The sequence below is a fragment of the Heterocephalus glaber genome, unplaced genomic scaffold, assembly GCF_053883595.1.
Source record: "Heterocephalus glaber isolate CG9 unplaced genomic scaffold, H.glaber_assembly_v1.0 deba00000943, whole genome shotgun sequence".
Taxonomy (NCBI): Eukaryota; Metazoa; Chordata; class Mammalia; order Rodentia; family Bathyergidae; genus Heterocephalus; species Heterocephalus glaber.
This window is the reverse complement of record NW_028258175.1, coordinates 2,669,976-2,689,515: the sequence shown is the minus strand read 5'-3', so window position 1 is coordinate 2,689,515 and position 19,540 is coordinate 2,669,976. Positions and strand designations below refer to the sequence as shown.

General features: G+C 52.3%; 1 protein-coding gene across 20 annotated transcripts in view; it reads left to right on the top strand.

Moving 5' to 3' along the window:
- Positions 1-19,540, top strand: part of Katnip (katanin interacting protein) — a 179,218-nt gene that overhangs the window by 46,922 nt on the left and 112,756 nt on the right. For 12 of the 20 annotated variants that reach the window (XM_004856001.4, XM_004856002.3, XM_021237358.2 and 9 more), the window contains 3 exons: positions 4,326-4,402; positions 12,615-12,784; positions 14,524-14,621. The exons of 2 other annotated variants lie outside the window; for them this stretch is intronic. In XM_004856001.4, coding sequence (XP_004856058.1) covers positions 4,326-4,402; positions 12,615-12,784; positions 14,524-14,621 — 345 coding nt within the window. Of the gene's footprint in view, positions 1-4,325; positions 4,403-12,614; positions 12,785-14,523; positions 14,622-16,776; positions 17,349-19,540 lie in introns of those variants that run through there. 6 more of the 20 variants (XM_021237361.2, XM_004856004.4, XM_087208834.1 and 3 more) reach the window with 3 other exon arrangements.

Below are 19,540 nucleotides of genomic sequence, written 5' to 3'. Positions count from 1 at the left end.
AGCACTTAATTACATATTGTTTGGCAGTATATTGTAGGCAATTTAATACTAATTGCAGGGTTTCAGAATGAACTGGAGGGAGTGGGGGGTGTACGGCAAGGGAATGCTTCATGGAGATTCTGGGACTGATCTCGGCCTTGGAGAATCTTGAGTGGAGGCTGGAGGGCCGGGGGTAGTTTCTGGAAAAAGAATTGAATGTTAAGGAAATCAGGTTAGGAGTAAGCACGAGGGATATGGAGACGGGCTGAGACTGTTACTTCAGTTAAGGAATTCTATAAATGTCTGGGTCACTAGTGATCACTGAGAACTCTGAAGTGCTAGGTGCTTTGCTAAGTCCTTTCAACTGTTATGGCACCCAGTCTACGTTTAACCTTGTCTCAGTCTATTTTCTGTCCTACAACAGAGTACCTGAGAGTGGGTAATTTATAAAAAGAGGAAGTTTGTTATGGTCCTGGAGGCTGGGAAGTCCCAGGACATAGAGCAGCTTCTGGCCAGGAACACCCAGACACCATGGAAAGCAGAAAGGCAAGCAAGCACACGTAAAAGAGAGACAAAGTAGCAAGGCGGCGGTGCTTCAGAGCAAGCCACTCTCATGGTAACTCACCCAGTCTCATGAGAATGCCGACTCATTTGTTCCTGCAAGACTTAGCCTGGTCTCTGGAGAGCCACATCAATCCCTCCTGAGGGGGAGCCCTGCTGACCTAAACGCCTCATCCATGTATTGCCCAATGAAATGTCCCGGGCCTCTCAGCTCTTGCCTCACCCTATTTCACAGATAAACCAGTGGCGGTGTCGTAACCTGGAGCCAGGCCGGCCTCCAGAGCTCAGGCGCTTCCCAGCTGGAGCTCAGAGCCGACTGAAGGTGGTGATGGCGTCCTGCACAGAGGGGAGGAAGCTGGCCAGCCTCCACCCTGGCCCCCCACAGGCGTCCTGGGCACTCCCTGAGCTGATCAGAGGTGACCCTCAGACCCTCCCCAGGCCCACCTCCCAGGACCTGCATTTCACTGCAGTCCCCGGATGACTTGTGAGCACATCAGTGTCTGGCTTCGCGGGGCCGGCTAGATGAGCTTGTCTTCAGGCCTTGCGGGGGACGTCTCCCTCCTGGCCAGGAGAGAGGGTGTGCTTCCTTGGAGGCTTTGAGTGAAAGCCCAAGACAGCCCTCACAAACTTAGATCTCTTTGAAGTCCATATTTCTTCTAAAAATGCCATCGAATGTTTCATTCCATACCATAATCTATCAGCGGTCATTTTAATATTTCAGAATGGTTATGTAAATTGCCATGGAGTCGCATCCGTGGTCCGGGACGATGCATGGGATGAATTTCCTTGTATCTTAAATGGGGTAATAATAACCACTTCAAGAGCTGCTGTGAAGATCAAAGGAGAATAATGTATCTGGAAATGCTACATAAATTGTTCGCAGAATACATGTGTTGTTATTCTAGAAGGAACCAAGAGTCCCCTCCCCCAGCCAGTGTTCTGCAAGCCTGCTTTCCTCCAGGAGCGGCTGCTGCGCTTTGCCCACTTGCAGGGAGGCAGGGCTTCATCCTTGCTCCGGAGGCCAGAGAAGTAGGGAAATAGCCATAGCTATTGCTACTTTGTTTTTAAAAAAGTTTTTTGTAGTTTCATAATATCACCCTGTTATTATTGCTCACATCCAGATTGGCCAAGTTAGCTAGCAAGAAACTCCAGTAAAACTCAGAGGCTTGGGCCGGGGATTTAGCTCAGTGGTTCCACCACCTGCCTTGCAAGCTCAAGGACCCGAGTTCGATCCCCAGTACCAAAACAAACAAACAAACAACAACAACAGTAAAACCAGAAGAAAACGCAGAGGCTTCAGGGGCTAGGGGCGTACAACTCAGCGACAGAGTGCTTGTCTGACATGTGCGAGGACCTGGTTCCATCCCCGGCACTGCAAAAATAATAGAGAGACACCGACCATCCACAGATGGCAGCAGAGCAGGAGGACAGCCAGAGAAGGCGCAGCAGAAAGCTGTGCAGGAAGGGGCTCAGACTGCAGAGCCCAAGAGGAACACACAGCGGAAGGGCGGGAGCTGAGCGGCCCTGTGGCCTGAGCACCTGACAAGAATGGAGAGCACAAGAGCAGTTACACAGATGCTCCGTGACGTAGGATGGATGGGCCCACATCCCAGTCTGCCTGTCACAGCTTGAAAACGTTGTAAAGCAAAAATGCCTTTAATGCACCTAATCTTCCATTCCCGAAGGCAGCCTCACCTCTCGTACGCATGCTCAGAACACTCACCTTCATCTGCAGTTGGGCAAAGTCATCTAACATGAAGCACATTTTATAATAAAGCTTTGAATAGCTCTTGGGCCTCTTTGGCTATTGAACTGGGAGTGAAAAACAGAATGGTTGTGTCATCAAATTGAGCCACTGTAATGGGGGCCATTTGTATTTGGTTAAGGTGGCCCTGGGCCACCCTTGAGTAGGGATCTAGTAGAATAATAGGGTTAAAGGCAGATTGGGGAAATTAAGGAAGGAATGATAGCGGTTCTTCTCTTTTCTTGTTTTCTTCTCTCCATGACGATGATCATTGGAGTTCCCTATGAATTGCATTTCTGTTCAGTAAGCCCTGTTGCCATCTGAAGTTACCTCTGGAACTTGCTGTAACTCTTGACCAGCACTGAGGTGAAAATGTATCTTTAATCCATTCCTTGGCAAAAAGTTATTTAAGAAATAGCAAATTGCAAAGCAATGTTTACAGTATGATCCTATTGTTGTTTAAAAGAACAAGTGCATATCTGTGTGTAGACCTGTGTCTGGTATACTATGAACACAGGAAAACATCTCAGGGTCTTCTCAGAGTGGTTTTATTGGTTTGTGCCTGTCACCTTAAATACGTGTAGTTTACTATACATCAATTATCTCACCATAAAGCTGTAATAAATGTAAAACTCGTTGTCTCTGATGGTATATTACTTGGGATTTATCTGGCTGTAGAGGACAGAACATCAGCTGAAGCTTCTAAGGCAACAAATGAATTTTCCAGAGACTTCTTCAGGCATGAGTGGATCCAGAGACGCATGATGTCGTTAGGAATCTGTGTCTCGTTTCTCTCCATCCTTCTCTGTCTCCCTCCCTCTCTTTCTGTACTGGAGAGTGAACCAGGGGAGCACTGAACTATATCCCCTTTTTCTTTTTCTTTCTTTTATTTTGAGACAGGGTCTCTCTATGTAGTTCAGATTGGCCTTGAACTCGTCACAATCCTCCTGCCTCAGCCTCCCAAGTCCTGGGATTAAAGGCATGAGCCACCATGCCTGGCCCCCTTTTGCGTTTGAGATAAGATTTTGCTAAGTTATCCAGGCAGACCTCAAACTTGAGATCCTCCTGCCTCTACCTCCTGACTAGCTGGGATTACAGGTGTGCCCCACTGCACCTGGCTCTGCTTCTTTTTATTGGCTTCATTCTCAGGCAGGTCCGGGCTTGTGTTTCATCTGCTCACCTCCCCAGAGGAAAGAGAGTAGCTTTTTCTCCAGCGTATCAACAAAGTCCCAGGGCTACCACATCGTGGTCACCCCTAAAGCAGGTACTCATGGTGGTTGGGGAAGCACCGTGTACAGAGTGCTTCCATTGAGGCTGAGTGATCCAAGAGGAGCCTGCAGAAGCATCTGAGGGCAATCTTAAGGAAGCTACTGAACTGAAAGAGCAGCTGAATGGTTTCCGGAGAAAGTGCAGGGGCCTGTTGCAGAGAAGGAGGCCGAGTCGCCAGTGGCCACTCAAAGGGACCTCACTCTCAGGACCATGTATATCTGTAGTGACTGTGGTGACCACATGCATTCCTCTTGCAAAGGCAGGGACAACATGAGGTCCCTTTGAAACAGCTGATTTGGCTTGTGTCTAGGTATGACGGTTGAAATAACCGAATAACGAGTGATTTTGCTGGGCATGGTGGCACATGCCTGTGGTCCCAGCAGTCAGGTTTTTAGACAGGAGGATCACAAATTTGAGGCCTGCCCAAATAGCACGGCACACACACACACACACACACACACACACGCACACACACAGAGCTTAACGGCCCAAGTCTTGTCTTCTTGTCTGAGCCCTGGATTCCACAGGGCACGGGAAGAGTGAACAACAGCAAGACTGGGAAGCTGAATTTCTTTTGTGGATTATTAAAGTCATTGTGTCTAAAGCCCATTGGGCCTTCTCTGGAACTTGGGTTGCCAGAGTGATGCATCCAGGGAGCTGGGCCTCACAAGGCTGCTGTGCCTCTCGGCTTCCTGCACCGGTGTGTGTGGCCCTGGCTCAGTGAAGGCTTCCCTGCGTTCCACTGTCACACCACTCTGTTTCTTCATTTCAGGGTTGCACTAAGGACATGGTGACAGACTTTGATGAGAAACATGATGAGTATTTAATATTGCTTCAGCAGAGGAACCGGTAAGATAAAGCCATCCAACGGCAGCCCTTGTTATTAGCCAAATAAAAATCTGTTTAGATTTATTAGCAGTGGGCAGGCCCTGTTCGCAGGAAATGGGGTGTGAAGCCCCCTCCACTCAGAGGCCTGCAATATTACCTGCAATCCCAGCCCCTGATTCTCCACTCTGGTTTAATTGCATCTTTTGATTGAGCTATAGTAGACTCGCCTGCATGGTAGTGCCACCTCTTGGCTCCCTGATTCTGTTCTGGGAGAAGGTGGAATTGTCAGAGAAGGAATTTGGCAGGGCCTATGCAGCAGTCACCTGAATAGCCCAGTCTGTAATCTCACCAGCTGTGACAGTCCCTTGAAATCAGAGCCTGAAATCATATCATTTACATTTGTGTTTGAAGTGGGGGTGTGTGTCATTTAAAGTTAAATTAGGGCTGATTTTTATGTTAGTGCTGGTTCTAAAAAAAGCCTGCCATAGGTGCAGTGTTTAACGATGAAGGTCAAAGCCGCCTGGTGTGGTTTAAGAGGTGAGGCCTTAGTTCCTCCACAGGCTGAGCAAGTTCTTTACCAGGTCACTGTGGCTTGTCTCGAGGCCCGAGCCTGAGCTGGGTTTGCAGACTCAAAGCCTAGGAGGAGCCGTGCAGCAAGTGACAGTGACACAGCAGGCAACGTTGGCACCCAGGACTGTCCTAGCCATGCTGCTCAGTGCAGACCACTTGTTTGTGGGAATGCAGGGCCCAAGGTCCAGAGAGGTGGGAAATCTGGATATGTGTTGTAAAAGCTCCCAAGTTTTTAAATGCTGGTAATGAATTCCAGTTAAAGCACAAGCCAAACAGACAGCAGAACAGTGCAGACCCACAAAACAGATGTGATGGAAGAGGAAGAGGAAGGTGGTGCTAGGCCTGGCCTTGTGCTGTGGGAGTGGGCTGGGGTCTTGTGGGAGACTCCTGGAGGCTTCACCTGAATGTGGCCGGCACCCTCATCTAACCGGCCAGACTGTGAGGTTTGTCACTCTGTGCGGGACAGGTTTTTGTGTACAGGGTGGTCCTATGCATTGTATGGTAGCATCCCTACCCACTGGCCTGGTATAGAATTCTAGCCATTAGGACTCAGCCCTGTATCCATGGCAACAACACCTGCCCGCATTCCCGAACAATCTCTAGTGAGGAGGTGCCGCACTGGCTGGGGGACTTCTGAGTGATCCCTCCAGGACCAGAAGTGCCAGGCAGCGTGCCCCACTGCCCAGCGCTCCTCTCTGCATCCCAGGGGCAACCTCAAGCACAGCACAGCATCCTGTGCTGATGAGCCCACCGTGGGCTTTCATTATCATCACCGCCTGGAGTGGGATGTTTTTATTCCATTTCTGGCAGGCTGGAAGGTGCCACTGAACACCTGGGTGATGGTTTAATCACCTCCATGTGACTTGTCTGGGGACCGGGTGTCACAGTTCCTTATGGGCAGATTGTTTCTCATTAATCGGGGATCAATAAGTGTGCAGTCATAGAGGTGCTGTTTGATAGCATATATGAGAATTTGAGAGACAAGGTTGCAGCACAAAGGCAATTAAAAATATATCAGAACTGAGTTGCCATAAAATCTGGAGGGGCATGTTGTTACTTAAAGGGCTGCCTCAATGGCAGGAAATTAGATCGTAGAGCTGGAAAGGGCCCCTTTGCAGGGAGAACTACAGAGTGGGAATGCCCTTAAGCCATGGCCGGCTGAGCCTTGCTGCCACTATATTTTATCAGCACACAGCCAGGCAGCCAGAGTGACTGTACCCTTTCTACAGAGGAAGGAATAGACACAGAGCAGTGAGCAAGCACCATGGGCAGGGTCTCTCAAATCTAGAAGCAGCAGAGCTGGGTTGTACTTTAGATTTTGTTTGATGTTTTCATAAACCATCAAAGTGAGAGAAGCCTGCCAGGGTTGCCAGTGGCCCTGAGTTTACTAAGAAGGGATTTTGTGGGACTAAACTGTAATTTACTTGGAAGCTTAGTTGTATAACCAGGTAGAAAACCAGTTTGAGCATTAATGCCAGGCCTCAAGGGGGATGCAAACCCCGGCAGCTTAGCTGGGCTGCCCGTAACCTGAGAGGAGAATGTGCGATCATCAGGGATGTGCCTTCCGGAGAGCCGCCCAGAGCACAGCTGCCCTGAGAGGCAGGGTGACATTATTCTTCTATTCATGCGTAGAATTTCACTGGGTACCTTCCAAGTACCTGGCATTATGCTCATACAAAGGAAAACATTGCGATGAGGAAGACAGACTGTATCAGTGTCATGTTCTTTGGTTGTAAGGGACAAAAACTCAAGGTTAAGTAGACTTGTGCCACTAGGAAGCTTATTTGCTCTGAAATTAGGCATCCAGCATGATAACTGGCTTTCGGCATAGCTGGATCCAGGAGCTTAAATTCTGTCACTAGTGTCATTCCTTCTCCGTGTCTCGTCTCCTTTCCCTCACAGTGGGCAAGACAGCAGCGGAAGCCCTGTTTATCCTTCGCAAAAGAAGAGAGCCCCTCTGTCCAGTGCTTGTAGCACGTGCTGAGGGCTCCCACTGGCCTGCCTTGTGCTCTGTTCCCACCTGGAGCCAGGCACTCTCCGTGTCTGATGGGGGCACAGCCCTCGGCCACCCCCAGACTGGGCAGTGGAGTCAGTCCTGGCATGGCCACATGGAAGAACAAATTCCTTTCTTTTTCTTTTTGGTACCGAGGATCGAACTCAGGACCTTGCGCCTGTGAGGCAGGCGGCAGAACCACTGAGCTAAATCCCTAGCCCCTGGCCACATGGAGTAAGAGGAGGGGTGCTGTTCCCCAGGAGACCCAAGAAGCTGTTTGAGGTGGGGAGAGCGGCAGGCCAGATAAAGGACAGGTCCATCTCTCAGCCCTTGGCCTCAAGGAGCTGCCTGGGTGGAGGCTGCTGCTAACTGTGCCAGAAGGAGCAGGACTCTGTCTTGTGCTCCCGGAGGGGAGGACACACCCCTGCCTCTCCGTGCACACACCCTCCCCGCGCCCATCTCCTAAGACTCTCAGCCATTCTGGTCACAGCCTCACTGTGAAGAGGCTGGCGAAGGAGCCAGCATGAGGCTAAACAGCCAGGTGCTGGGCTCCGACTGCCGAGATGAGGGCCTTGTGTGGAAGAGCTGGTGGCAGAGAGGCGAGTCCAGCAACAGTGTTGTCATTCCGTCCTTGAGGAAGGTCATTTGAGGGAAATGGACAAGAAAACAGGCATGTGAGGCAGAGGAGGTAGCCCAGCCCCCAGATTCGGGCAGGAAGAGGGAAGGGGAGCTCAGCTGTACCAGGGCCTTGCCTGGCCGTGTGGTGGCTGCTGCTTCCACTGTGTCATCTTGTCCCGCCTAGCCAGTGCAGGTGCAGCCATTCTTGCTGTCTCTCCACAGAAGAGACAACAGGCGCCCTGGGGCTAGGGACCTGCGGGATCACACACTGGGGAAATGGCAGAGCCCCCCCTCACTGAGCTCCATCCTCCGCTACACTTCCAAGGGGACAGTGTGGAGGACACCCACCAACCCTGGAGGCTCCCCAGGGTCTGCAGAGCAGGGCCCTGATGCTGACACTGCTGCCTCTCGAAGTCCTGCCCGGGAGCCCCAGCTCCCTCTGGATTCCTCTGGTTCAGAGCCCCTGGTGTGGGTGCTGGGGAAACTGCCCAAGGGGTGGGTGGACCGCAGGCGGGTCAAGGGGACACCTGCACCCCGAGGCCCACCAAAGGGAGACAAGGGACTTGATGATGCATGGCAAGCCCACCACCACACCAGTGCTTTCTATCCCCAGCTCCTCTGCGTGCGCGTGCATGTGTGTGTGTTCATACATGTGTGTGTGTAGCACTAGGGTTGAATCCTGGGCCTTTGCATAGAGCTATTTTATTTCTTATTTTGAAATAAGGTCTCCCTAAGTTGCGCAAGCTGTCCTTGAACTGTAGACCCACCTGCCTCAGCCTCTCAGAGTAGTGAGATTAGAGGTGTGTCCCACCATACCCAGCTGGCCAGGTCATCTTCGTGCCATTGTCCCACGAGCAGCAACATTCCTGGTCTTTGTGCTCATTCAGTTCTCATCACCACTGGGGCTCTGCTTTTGGTGGCCCATGAAGAGGGGAGCGTGCACCCCAAGAGGCCCAGTCCCAGGCCTCCCAGGGCCCGGCCACACCCCTCGGGACAGTGAGTGCCTCCACCTCCTCCTGTGTGTGAGGGTTCAAGCCCTGCTGGCCCAGAGGCTGCCGTGCATATGAAATGGCAGGAGGGCTGCAACATGGCTCCTATAAGTGGTCACCGGGACAGGTGCTCATCTGCGTCCCCTGCCAGACCCTGCAGTTCTTGGGGCGCTGAGAGCCTCCTCGACGGTCACACTGGGCAGCACTGCAGCTAGCTGGACCTCGGTTCTGGTGAAGAAACAGACATCTAGCAGATCCACAATCTAATATCACGGTCGATCCTTGTGATGACCAGGAGGAAACAGTCAAGAGAGTAGAGCCCGGCAGGGCGCAGGCAGGCTCGATTTCAGATAGGCCGGCTGCTGAAGCTGAGGTATCTGGATTCCCTGCCCCTAGGACAGCTTTTTATGCAAAACAGACTATCCATTTTTTAAAGTCTTTTTCTCTGATGCCACCTGAATGTTACTGATGTGCGCAGGGGAGTTCCTTTAGCAATTCCTTTCACAGTCTGAATAATTATCTCCTAATTTATCAGTTTCATAAATCCACATTTTCATAAATCATCCTGCTTAAGTAGAGGCGCACGTGCAGTGCCGGCCCGGATGCCGGGTGATAGGATGCCATTCTGCACATGGCACAGGAGCCAGGGTGAAAGGAGAGAGGAGTTGAGGCAGACTCTGCCTGGCTGTCCAGGTCTCCCCACCCCAGGCTGCTCTCTCCTCGGAGACGCTGTCCCCAGGTGACCCTCAGTGATTTGCTCCCAGGAGCACAGCACTTGGCGTGTTTGGAAATCGTCTCTTAGATACTTGTGTTTTCCTTCTGTTTTGTGTTGTTGCCCAACAATCAGACATCTCCCAGGCTTCCAAGGCAGGCAAGAGATAAGCGGTCTGTAATAAATGCTCCTGCCATGATTGTTGAAAAGATGGATGCATCAGCTGTAAAGAAACATTTAAAAAGTAAACAAAGAAATTGCCCGTGGTTGCCACCACCTTACCTCAACAATCAATTTCATTTTTACATTCATCACCTTCCATTCTGGGTTGCAAACTCACTCTCCCACATCTTTGCCTGAAAACGTATGTGCTATTCCCATTCTGTTCTTTCCCAGCACCCCTGCCAGGTCACCAGTGGTCCCCGCCCCGTGTCCCTCTGAGTATCTTTTCCTGCTGCAGAACATCCCAGTTTCTCCTTCCCTGGTGGTGGACACTTGGGTCAGTTTCAGGATTTTTCATGTCTGAATGCTGATCACCTTTTTGCCCAGAGTTTTTGCTCAGGAACAATTTGCTAGAATGTGCTTACTGGGCAAAGACCAAATACAGGGCATCTTCTCAGGTTCCCTTTTTCCTGTTCTGTGAGTTACCAGCAACATCTGTTTGCCAGCTCCTACATCATTTCACTCGCTTTGCTTTGGTGGTGACTCTGGAGCCAGACTGCCCAAATTTTCTTCCTAGCCCCGCCACAGACTGTGTAAACCTGGGCAAGTTACTTACCCTCTCTGTGCCTCAATTTCTTCATCTATTAAATGCAGGGTGCTAATTACTCACAGAGCTGTTGTGCAGTTTAATATCTTAATACAATTTACCCTCTTTGTTCTCAGGATTCGTATTTGCGAATTTGCCTGCTGCTCACTAAACCATATGTGAGCCCAGTAATCAGTCCTCGCTGTGCTTTTGCAGTCACTTACAGACACGTGCAGAGCAGCAAAAAAGTTCTAGTCGCTTGACACGCATGCCCTGGCGCGGACGGAACAGGACAGCGCTCGGCGCTCTTGGTTCAGCTCTCGCTGGTGTCTTCATGCCTGTGTGCTGGGCACCACAGTTTTTTGCTTCTGTTGGCCAGTTTCTCTGTGTGGACTGGCCCAGCATGGTGCTGAAGGGCTGTCCAGGGCTCCCGAGCACCAGAGGCTCTGCGGTGCCTCCTGGGGAAAACACTGTACAGAGTTTGATCCACAAACAGGGTGTGTGTTTAAACTCAAAAATTATTACAGGGCCAGGGATTTAGCTCAGTGGTGCCTCCGCCTGCCTCACAAGCACAAGGTCCTGAGTTCGATCCTCGGTACCAAAAAAAAATTTTTTTTTTACAGTAGAAGACACATCGCCATTAACCCCCTCACTACACTCCCCTTCCCTTTGAGCACACTCACCCCATCGTTCTCACCACTTTCTGAAGCAGCTCTGGAGTCCTCTTTCCCGAGTGTCTATGAGGTGTGATCAGAGATACAGCGCCTGCCCCTGCCGTGCGCCACCCGACGGAAAGCCAGGCTCATTAGAGATGGGGCCATATGTCCTCATCACCTTATTCACTGGATCTGGCACTGTGCAGCTTCGGGCTCTTCCCCAAAGTTGAAATGACCTTGAAAGGTAAATGTTTTGGATCGATTCAGGACATCAAGGCAGCTGCACCAGTGCAACTAAAGATAAGAAAGAGGACTTGCAGAGCTGCTTCAGAAAGTGGCAGGGAATGTGTGGAGGGGAGGTAGTTTGATGGAGACTAATGAAAATGTGCTTTTTTACTGCAATAGTTTTTTAAAAAATTAATTCAGATTCACTGTAGTTTTCTTTCTTTTTTTTTTTTTGGTACTGGTGATCGAACCCGGGTCCATGTGCTTGTGCAGCAGGGGCGAAACCACTGAACTAAATCCCTGGCCCGCACTGTAGTTTTTGATCACATCTCATCATTGTGTTAGGTCAGCTCTGTTGGGGCCTGAGTTCGAGTGCTAAGGGTGTGAGTTCACTGTCAGTGAATCAACAATGCAGCAGGGTGTCTTTAATCAGAACACATAAGACAAGGCGATGTGTTGATTGATTGATGAAAATGTGATTGGAGACTCACAGGAACCTAATCCTATAATTTCCCTGCAAGCAGTGGTTCTGCATCCAGCAATTCGATGTTCATGGTGATGTCCTGAAACAACAACCTCAAATAATGAGAATCAACTGTGTGTTTGTATTTAGAACGGAGCTTGTGTGATAAGTATTATTCTTAAAAATGGAAATTCTGCTGATGTGGTGGGCACTTCCTCAGTTACCTAGGATGCCCACATGCTGGCTGGTTGGTTCTCTGCATAAACCTAGTTGGCCTGGGGAGCTCAGAGGTGGCAGCAAGACCCGGGAGCTTGGTGGCAGTCGGTGGGGCTGTGGGGGCTGACAAGGACCTGTGCACCCCTGGGCCGTGCAGCAGCAGGAGGGGGTGAGAGCCAGGCGTGAAGGACGAGTCAAGGCCACGGCCAAGCCAGCCTCTAGGTCTGGCTTGTGTGCTCCCGCCGAGGGCACGGACAGTCACAGCGTCCATCGCAAAGGAATTTGTGCATGGATGTTGTTCAGCTTCACTGGAATATGACATGGTGGTGTCTGAGATACCTCGGGTGAGCATTTGAGGACACGTATCCTCCAAAGCAAAAGATTAGTTGGCGTAGTGCAGTGAGGCCTGTTTTCTGACTTGTGGGTGCAGTATATGGAATGTCTCCTACAAAGCCTCAGGCCCAAGCCACCGCTTGTTACACATCAAAATGTTGCTGTTCACACAAAATAAAACTGCACACGTGGAACTGCCTCGGAAGACCCAGGGCACGCGCTAGCAGCACAGGCACGCCCCTCTTTTCCTGCCCCAGGCAGGAACGGCAAGTGGTCATTCTTACTCATGTGCCTTTGGGCCTCAGAACAGTGGCAGAGACTTCCCCGCAGGCGGGGACTGTCCCCTCACAGTTTAACCCACTTGTAAGGGCCGCTCAGAGGCCATTTGTAGACGAGCAGCCGGAGCCACGCACCTGCCCTCTTTTTTTTTGGTACTGGGGATCGAACTTGGGACCTTATGCTTGCGAGGCGGGCGACAGCACCACTGAGCTAAATCCTTAGCCCCTATCTGCCTTCTTATTAAGGATGCCTTGCTGTTGCCTTTCCAAAAGCAGCTCACTTCTGCCGTGGGGTGCTGGAGCTCAGATGCCTACACGTCATTTCACTTCCAGGAATTTTTTTTTTTTGGTACCGGGGATCGAACTCGGGACCTTGTGTTTGCAAGGCAGGGGGTGGCACCACTGAGCTAAATCCCCGGCCCTCACTTCCAGGATTTTAAAGCATTTGAAAGCCAAGGACGCGGCGCAGTTGCGACTGGAGCATCTGGAACAGGGCTTCTCCGTCTACGTCAATGGGGCCAACTCGGAGCTGAAGACATCACTTCGGAAAGCCGTGCACGCAGACCCCTCCAGAAGCACCTCCCAGGCTGAGGGGATGCATGGTGAGTGCCAGCCCTCTCCACTAAAAATGCGGGCTGGGGCTTCCGGTTCAGGGACAGAGCACTTCCCTGCCGGTAGCATGCACAAGGCCCTGGGTCCCGTCCCCAGCACACAGAAGAAAGAAAAGTGGAGACGCTGGAACCATATCCTGTGCACATAAACTTACCAGCAAGTAACTAGGTGATGTAACAGGTTAACTACACCCACTTCACCTGGAAGAGATTGTCAGAGCAAGAAAGTAAATCCTTTTTTAATTTAATTTAATTTTTTTTGGTACTGGGGATCAAACTCAGGACCTTGCGCTTGCGAGGCAGGTGCTGGCACCACTGAGCTAAATCCCCGGCCTGTAAATCCTTTGTTTAAAAAGCATTTTATTTTTTTGGTAGCACTGGAGAGAGAACCCCAAGACTTCACACATGCTAAACAAGTGCTCTACCACTGAGCCACACTCCAGCCCAGGAAATTCCTTTCTTTTCCTTTTAAAACTAGTTTCGTCTCTACTCCCAAGTGCAAAGGCAGACTGTGCAATAAATGTCTCACGATTATGTTTCCTGGGGCTCAAGTGTCAGTAATGTAAGGACGTGTCTAGGGTACTTTTGATTATACCTAATCTTCACTTCATATTTCTTCGCTTTAGTACCTAACCTCTGTGTAACGTTTGATTCCACCATTCATTTCTTCATTTCGTCCATCTGTACCGTGCTCTAAATGGACTTCGTGTACCCTGTAAGGAGCACGTGGGATGCCCGTGAGTGTCACGGAAAAGGTCCCTGCTCATGTCTGGTTGGTGCCAAGTGAATGGGATGGCATGGCCTGGGGAGTCTGGTCCCAGTTTGGCTGTGTGACTGAGGGGAAGCTACTTTGTCTCTGTTGTCCCATCTTTAAAACAGGATAAAAGGGTGCCTGTCCCAGGGTGCCAGTGTGCCCTTCAAGGCTGAGAAGCCAGCGTGCTACTGAGCTATAAGAAAATTTGAATGGGACAGAGCTGGATTTGAATAAGCCCTATTCTGATACTTTCCAGTTTTGCGATCTCAAGCAATGTGGGACCTCTGTGGGCCCTCAGTTCCCTCGTCTGTAAAGTGGGAATAATTAGCCCAACTTGCAGTCTAGCCAGGAAGATTTAAACGGCTTAAGAAATGAAAAGTGCCTGGGACACAGTAACCTTGATTTGTGTTATTCTGATTCATTGCTTCATACATATGGTCAGCACCCAAGCCATTAATACACAGGAAAAGTCAAAGCAACAGCCAGAGAATAAGAGGAGAAAGGGATGTCCCAAAATGTTCCCTTGGGAGAGCCACTCCAGGACAAAGAGGACACCAGGGATCTCCCAGCTTTCACGGTGCGGGAGTCGAGTCAGGAGAAACAGACAAGAGGATTATCTGTGCTTGGGGTCCCAAGAGTACATTCGTTCATTCATTCATTCATTCATTCATACACACCACCCTCTCCCTCTTCGCTGCACACAGTCCCCTACTGCACGCTCGGCCTTGTGCCCCACTTCTTCATTTTTGTGCATAAGGATCAGGCTGATTTGCTCGACATTTAGATTTGCTGATTTGCCTGTTCCCTTTTTGCTGGGTATTTGGCTTGTTTTTTAATGTTTTGCTGCTACGGAGAGTGCTGCGGTGACTGTCCTCACAGACAAGACTGGACACACCGACATGCAGTGTCCACACAGTTTCCGGACAGCCTCAGTGTGAGTTTGTTGTCACCCATCTCCTTCCCCATCTCTGTGCAGACTATGGACAAAGAACCCTGCTTCGAGAAGCTGAAGAGGCCCTAAGATGCAGCTCCCGGACCACACCCTGCAGAGTCCAGCGCCGAGGATGGCACCAGGTCTGGAAGGCTTGGCCCCTGCTCACACTGCAGGATGAAGTTGTGGGAACAGAAGTATAATTAGGCATTTAAAACCTCCCGCAGTGGATGGCTGTGCTGGGCACTGTATGCTGGCTTTCCATGTGTATTTGATTTGGGGCTCCTTGTCTGCTGCCTGGTCCATCCTCCTGCAGGGAGGGCCGACTCAGCCCTTCACGATGACTCACCGACCATGTGCTGGGCCAGTCTCAGAGCCGGTGCCTATGGTGAAGGAGACAAAGCCCCCGCGTCATGATGCTGGGATGACAGTTTGGGTTGATATCGTGCTGTGAGGGTAGCAGCCTGCATTTTGAGCACCTAGCCTGGGTAGCAGGCACAGCCTGAGTTCCCACATGACTCCTCCCCTTTGCCCTCACTGGAGACCTAGGGGCAGGGTCTGTTGGCCTTCCTTTTAGAAAGCAGAGGAGACGGATGCTCAGAAAAGCTCAGTGAGCTTTTCAAGGTCAGCAGCTGAGCAGTAACAGAATCGAATCCAGACTCAGACCCACACCTTTGCCCCAAGTTTCCTGTTCTTGCCCATATAGTCCTTGAGGTCTTGCCTGGCAGTCACTTACTCTTTTCATGGGACCAGGGCCCCTACTCAGCCCTGACTGCACATGTGCACATACCAGTTGCCTGGGAAGGTTTTAAAATACAAACGTTTAGGCTGCATCCCTTGGAGATGCCGCTGATGAGGAGGACTAGCAGTAGGGCTGAGTGTTGTCATTGGGCTGTGTTCACCAAGAACAGGAACTGCATTTGACCCTGGACCAGATGTGCAGGGCTCCAGCCAGTGTCCACAGTAACCCTGTGGGTCAGTACAGGTCCGAATTGTGCCTCTGGAGAAACTGAAGCCCACAGAGAGAAGTAAAGTCACTTGCTGTGACATGGCTGCTGAGTGGGGATAGGAGGCTGGGATTGGAAGGCTGGGCCTGTGGGGGTCTGCCTCCCTTGGGGGCATCTTGGAGCCTGTGATTCAGCAGGGAAGGTTGCCCTGGCAGCTTGGTGCTGAAGAGCAGGCCCAGAGGGCAGGGGGCCTGGAGGTTTCCTTCTGTCCCCAGGAATGAATGTTAATTTCTCATTAATGAGGCTGTTCTCCACTTCCCACTCAAGATGGTTCTTCTGGTTGTTTTGAGTGCTTTCTATTATCAGGAGCCATATTTGTGTCTTCGACTGTGACTTAATGGCTTGCCCCAGAGTCTGTGCAATTTAAAAGACTTGGCCTAAGATTAATTAGCATCCCTCCCGGTCTCTCCTGTGGCTCCACACTTCACAAGGCCTAATCATGGCTAATTTTGGGCTGTAATTGTCCTGCTCTGTATCAGTCAGGGGTCAGTCAGTGCCCAGCAGCAGAGACCACTGGGCTATTTGAGGAGAAAGGGTGGCAGTGCTGGGGAGGACACTGATGAGGCCCAGGCTGCCCAGGAGTGGGCTCCGAGCTGGGCCTCTAGGAACAATGATTGCTTTGTGCCAGGAGAGCTGCCTGCTAGGACATGGGCAGCAAGGTGGGGCTTTGCCTGGGGAATGATGCCCACAGCTGGAATCCAGGACTCGGAAGCTGGACTGGAGCCACACAGGAGAGAAAAGCCCTGTCCTCTGGCCTGGCCAGAGGGACATTGTTCAGAATCCCATCCTCTCCACACTGCTCAGTGTGAAAACAGTCACATCTGCCGTCCTCTTCGCCCCTCCCTCTGCTCCTCATCCTGTGAGGCTGTTTGATTGGCCAAGCCCCAGTTGCATCCAGAAGCAGAGTCAGGAGGGAGTCAGGAATCACAGTGTTTGGCCTTGGCCTCTGCAGACAGACAGGCACCTGTGGAGGGCAGAGGTGGCAGCTCCCCGCCACTGCATGAACTCTCTTCACCCACACCGCGGCCTTGGGGGCCATCCCACAGAGGTCTGATGGGCCCAGGGGCGTGGGCATGGCATGAAGGCCATCACCCATCAGAGGGAGAGACGTCCAGTGACGCCTGCCAGAGCCCAGGCACCGTGCACAGTCCTGGGGTTAAACGCCCCGTACGTCTCCTGCCCTGAGACGCCTGCTGTGACCATGGTGAGGCAGGAGAAGATTGTTTGCAAACAGCTGCAGGGCTGGGCTGCTGGCAGCCATAAGTTGGCGACATGAAGTCTGCGGGTCTTCCTTGTCCCCCAACTATATTTTTGGACCTATGGTTTTAAAAAAATTTTTAGACACTTGTCAACACTTAAATTCAAAACATTCTGTAGGTAAAACACCTAGACCCTTATTTCCCTAGAATAATGGCTAGATCTGGCCCCTACTCTTGGCCAAGCAGTTGCTGCCCACTTGGGCTAGTGTGAGCTGCTGTTTGCCACTGCCCCCAGGGGTTGTGCCCACGGCATTTCCACTCCCCTCCCCGGCCCAGCTCACTGGGGTATTTGCACTTGTGGCCTCTGAGTGTGGAAGGCACAGGCCTTGGACTGACTGCTTTCTAGCTTTGTGCCCTGGAGCAGGGGATATAACCCTTCTGAACTTTGTTCTTCACATCTGTCAAGCCTCCCGGGGCTGCTGGGAATGCACGTGTGCAGTGTGGTCAGGTGGGCCTCCAGCAGGGGCCGTCTGGCTCTTCAGCTCGGAGCACCTGGTAGCAGGTGACGCTCAAGTCCAGAGAAGTGGCCAGGAGTGTAGCCCCTGGCCCCCAGCAGCCGGGATGCCACGCCCAGGTGCCCGACTCAGCAGCTGTGCCACCTTGGGTAAGCTGCCCGCCCTCACAGTGTGGAGCCTGTTGTCTGCCCTGAGAGGTGGAGGGGTTGGTGGTTGAGGAGTGGTGGCTGAGCTGCTGTCTGCAGAGGTCGGAGCCACACGTGGCAGACAGATAGTACTGACCACTGTTGGAGTGGACGAAGGGGGAGATGGGAGGGCACCTGGCCTGGAGTCCCCAGGGCGCTTCGCAGCGCTGTGTCTTGCACTCGAACTGTGGCCACTTAACGGAGAACCTGCTGGGTTGGAGCACTGGGAGAGGCAGCCAGGCCCGGCGCTCCTGCAGCTTATGTGGAGTGGGGCCAAGGACAGAGCGAGGTGACAAGTGCTGGGAAGGAGAGAAAGGTGGCAGAGTGGACCGTGGTGGGGAGCATCACTCGAGCAAGAGGAGGGAGCAGAGGCTTCCGGGGCCTCCCAAACAGGGACCCACTGCGTGCTGGAGGCAGCTGGGCAAGACCTGCCAGGGGTGAGGGGACAGCGAAGGGCATAGCCAGGGACATGGGACGCAACCCAGACCCAGCTGAGAGGAGGGAGGGTGGCTGGTGTGAGGTTGCAAGAGCACAGGGGTGGCTGGAGGTCAGGTCGCAGGGAGGAGAAGAGCGATTACCCCGGGTCCACAAGGCTGCCAGGGAGTTTGGATTTCAGCCCCGCAAGGAGTCCGGAAAGGGGGCACAGGAGCTGCCCCCCCCCGCCCCCCGCCCCGCCGTCCCTGCTGCGAGCAGAAAGGCCTGTCTAGGGCTTCAAACTGCAGTGCACACAGAAGCCTCGATGCAGGGCTCCCTGAGCCTAGCAGCTCCTTTCTCCCCCACAGCCCCCCACAGCTGTCCCTGTCCCCCAGCTTCTACTGACTCACAGAACACCCCCAGCACACCTTCTCCATGGCACTCAGTGTCTGTGGATATTCTCCGAGGGACGTGAGTTGGATGTCTCGGCTCGTCCTTGTCACCAGGCCTGTGGGTACCCTCTGCTACCTCGGTGGTCTGCGGTCTTGGCACTGGGGCCAAGCTCTCTGTCCACCACAAACCCTTCTGTCCTGAAGCTGTGTGGAATAGGGCCAGGAGGCTGCCCGGCTTCCACCCCAGGGGCTGGAGCTGGCACAGCAAATGGACCCGGTGCGCCAGCTACACTATCATTACTGTCACGAGGGAGGACAGACTTGTTGTCCTTTGGCCTCAGGAAGTAGAGTTAAGTTGCAAGCTTCTCTGGTGGAAAGTATGGGGAGATAGTTTTTTTTTCCCCATTTTTTTGCTTCTTTCAGTACTGGGGATGAACCAGGGCCTTCGAGCCAGGCAGGCGCTCTGCCACTGGGCTGCATCTCTAGCTCAAGAAAGGTGTTTGGCTCTGCAGGACTGAGCGGAACAGTCTGTCCTCGGGTTCTGCACAGACTTCCCCAGCCTTGGAATCAACAGGGGTGGGCAGCGAGGTCACGCCCTGGCTGGTTCTCAAAAGCCAGCGCATTAGGAAAGGGACCCCAGCCCGGCCCAGAGTGGGGCTGCCCCTACATGGCAGCGCTCTCCAGGAGGCAGTGATGGGGCCGCAGTGTCTCTTCATTTATTCACATTGACCAGGTCAGCAGGGCCGCATGCAGTCGTAGGGCTCCCGTCCTTGCCCACAGCCTCAGCCCTCCTACTCGCCGGGCTTGCTTAAGTCACCCCCGAACCCCTGGAGTCACACGGCCCATTTCCACTGACTGAGCCCAGTACCTTTGCCTCTTCCCATGGAGCTGATTTCCTTCCCTTCCTCTCCAGCAATCAGGAAGCACTTTGGGGGGAGCTACCCAAAGCAAAGGGCTGCCTTGGGCACACAGGCCTGAGGGTCCCCCAGCCAGGGTCACAGAGTCATCCACTCCTGGAGACAGATTTGTGCTCCCCGAGAGACCCTCCCCAAGGCAGCCTATCTCGGTGCTTGGGCCTCCTGGCCACAGCTGTGGCTTCTGAGCTGCTGCTTTCACAGCAGAATGGGTGCCCATGATATATGGGCTCTTGTTCTTACTGTCCTTTCCCCCACTACTTCTGGGCCTTAGATCTTTCTGCTGCTAGCCGTGGATTAAGATTTATGGCTTCCCCAGCCTTGTAATACTTGGGTGGACAGCGGCCTAATCAACAGAGCCGTCGTTTACCAAAATGCTGTCAGATTTGATGAACGTCATCAGCTCTTAGCATTAAATTGGTAGTGAAGGGATTGG